The 2188-nt window shown below is 36.9% G+C and overlaps 1 protein-coding gene across 1 annotated transcript in view; it reads left to right on the top strand.

Annotated features, from left to right (window-relative positions):
* The first annotated feature begins 1029 nt into the window (after nt 1–1029).
* tecrb (trans-2,3-enoyl-CoA reductase b) overlaps nt 1030–2188 on the top strand; it is a 28695-nt gene continuing 27536 nt past the window's right edge. Inside the window, exon 1 of the mRNA XM_014025989.1 lies at nt 1030–1088. Within this exon, the coding sequence (XP_013881443.1) occupies nt 1074–1088 (15 nt within the window). The 5' untranslated portion in view covers nt 1030–1073. The remainder of the gene's footprint in view (nt 1089–2188) is intronic.

The following is a 2188-nucleotide window of genomic DNA, read 5'->3' as shown; positions in this document are numbered from 1 at the left end:
TAAAAACAACTTTAAAGTTATTTCATGAACAGATGTTTAATCTATCCTAATGAAGTGAAACTTTTGAACTGTTGTCAAGTTTCTTTGACCTGGGTGTGGCTCAGATTAACTACACTCCTTTCTGTGACACAGAGGTGAACGAAGACATGTTGGTTTTCTTTTCTCATGTTCATTTTTAATGGAGTCATTTTTATGAGTTGAAAGAAAACAGATATAAAGCAAGGATGCAGCACACGCTAACTTTAATGGAATAAAACATGGTGTTCAAATCATACATCTGTTATAGATCATTTAAAGAATTTTCAAACTGACAGATAAGTTTTTAAACAACGAGCCGTCAAGTGGTGTACATGGTACTTGTTTGATCTTAATTTGCAATGCTTTAATTGTGTTTAAATCATAATGCACATTTGCACATTACACTTTAAAACAGGTTGTACAGTCCCCTTCTTGTTGTCATTATTATATYGTTCCCGTCTGATGTTTTTATCCTTAGTTCAGTCTCTTATTTTTACCTAATCAACATTGTTTGGGTCCTTTCGGTGATGACTCGTTTCTTTTGTTAATATGGTTATCTCTTGGCATTCAAAATGGACGACAAAGTAAGAATTTCATTGCTCAGGGAAACATGTTTTCATCTGTGCATATGACGATAAACACTTTGAATCTTGAAAATATTGAGACACTTTTTCCAAACACTAAACCTGATAATAAAAAAAGTATTTTTAACACATCTACAACTTATACTATGAATGGCCAGTGTATATAAATGCTTAAGTTGCAGAAATAAAAAGTTGGAACTTTGTAAAAGATAATTTGAATACAGTAAATAGTCTCACAGCTAGTCATTTTAATCGTTTGAGAAAATCCAATTATCTCATAACCTTTGCAGTTGCTTAAATTTCATTGGCTAACCTGCTGACAGTGGGGGCGGGTTCGCTTCATTGATCTTAAATCTGATTGGCTGCACTGATCACGCCGTATCCGCCCACGACGTCGTCAGCACGGCAGGTCCTTTGATTGGACGCTGCTCCGTCACTCAGGATATCGAGGAAGTTGCGTTTGCAGCCAAGATGAAGCACTACGAGGTAAGAAGTGTGTCCATACATATTATAAACCGTCGTTTGGGAGCCTAGTTCAGGCGAAATTTTATCATTTTTAATACTTGGGAGGTTTTTTTTTTGCATAACTTTCTTGTTTGTTAACCCTACCAGAACGTGAGCAGTGAAATAACTGGAGCTAGTGTCACACCGACAATCACGGACTGCTGGCTTATTCTGTAACCAGGCTTTATGTTTTTTATTTATTTATATAAACTGAAGAGCCACTCGGCAACTAAAACCCTCACAAGGCTATAGACCTACATTTGCATTGTACATTTGGTTAAAAAAAACATTAATTTCAGTGACTAATTTAGCTCTACACAGTTTTGTACAGACAGCACTCGGCACCATCATCTGGCTGGAATGATTCATGGCGATTCTTATCGTTTCTTACCCAATACTGCAGGTGAAGAGTCAAGTACGCAATCTAATCTTTTTTTTTAAACTAACTATAGGGATTTTAACTGTAGGAATTTTTAAATCCTACACCAATATTAAATCTGACAGGGGATCCCAAAAGAACATTMCAAACCYTACAAAATAACACCTAAATCATGATTATCTGAAGTATGAGGGAAGTTATTGATGTTTGTTTAGGTGAAATCAACTTTTTTTTTTCTTGCTGCAGTTCACAGCAGAACCAATGGGACCATTTCACCTTCTTGTTTTCTATTTTTGCTCATAACTTACTTAGTGTTCAAGATATCRCCATGAAATTTTAGGAAAAGATTCACATTCTGGTTTTGTAAGAAGCATCTTGTATCCTAAAAAACTAATAACATTTAATAATAGTCAATTCAAAAGTAGCAGAAAAGGTATAAAATAATATTACAAGGCAAACTGTAGCATCAAATCAACTTAATGTGTCTTATGATGCGTTCACACCGAACGCGATTTCAGCATCAGGAGCAGCAGGTTTACATACAAAGTCTATGGTGGACGCGCTTCAAGCAGCGTCGGGAAGTGCTGCAGCGCCTCGAGCGCAATTAGAGCAGCGCGATTTGAACGATATGAGCGTTCGATGTGCTTGATGCGCAAATCACTGGCTGTGTCCAAAACGGCAGGACGGGTCCTCCGGAGGACCC

The sequence above is a fragment of the Austrofundulus limnaeus genome, unplaced genomic scaffold (assembly GCF_001266775.1).
Source record: "Austrofundulus limnaeus strain Quisiro unplaced genomic scaffold, Austrofundulus_limnaeus-1.0 Scaffold514, whole genome shotgun sequence".
NCBI lineage: Eukaryota > Metazoa > Chordata > Actinopteri > Cyprinodontiformes > Rivulidae > Austrofundulus > Austrofundulus limnaeus.
The sequence above is the reverse complement of the archived record's forward strand: the minus strand, read 5'-3'. Positions and strand labels throughout refer to the sequence as shown.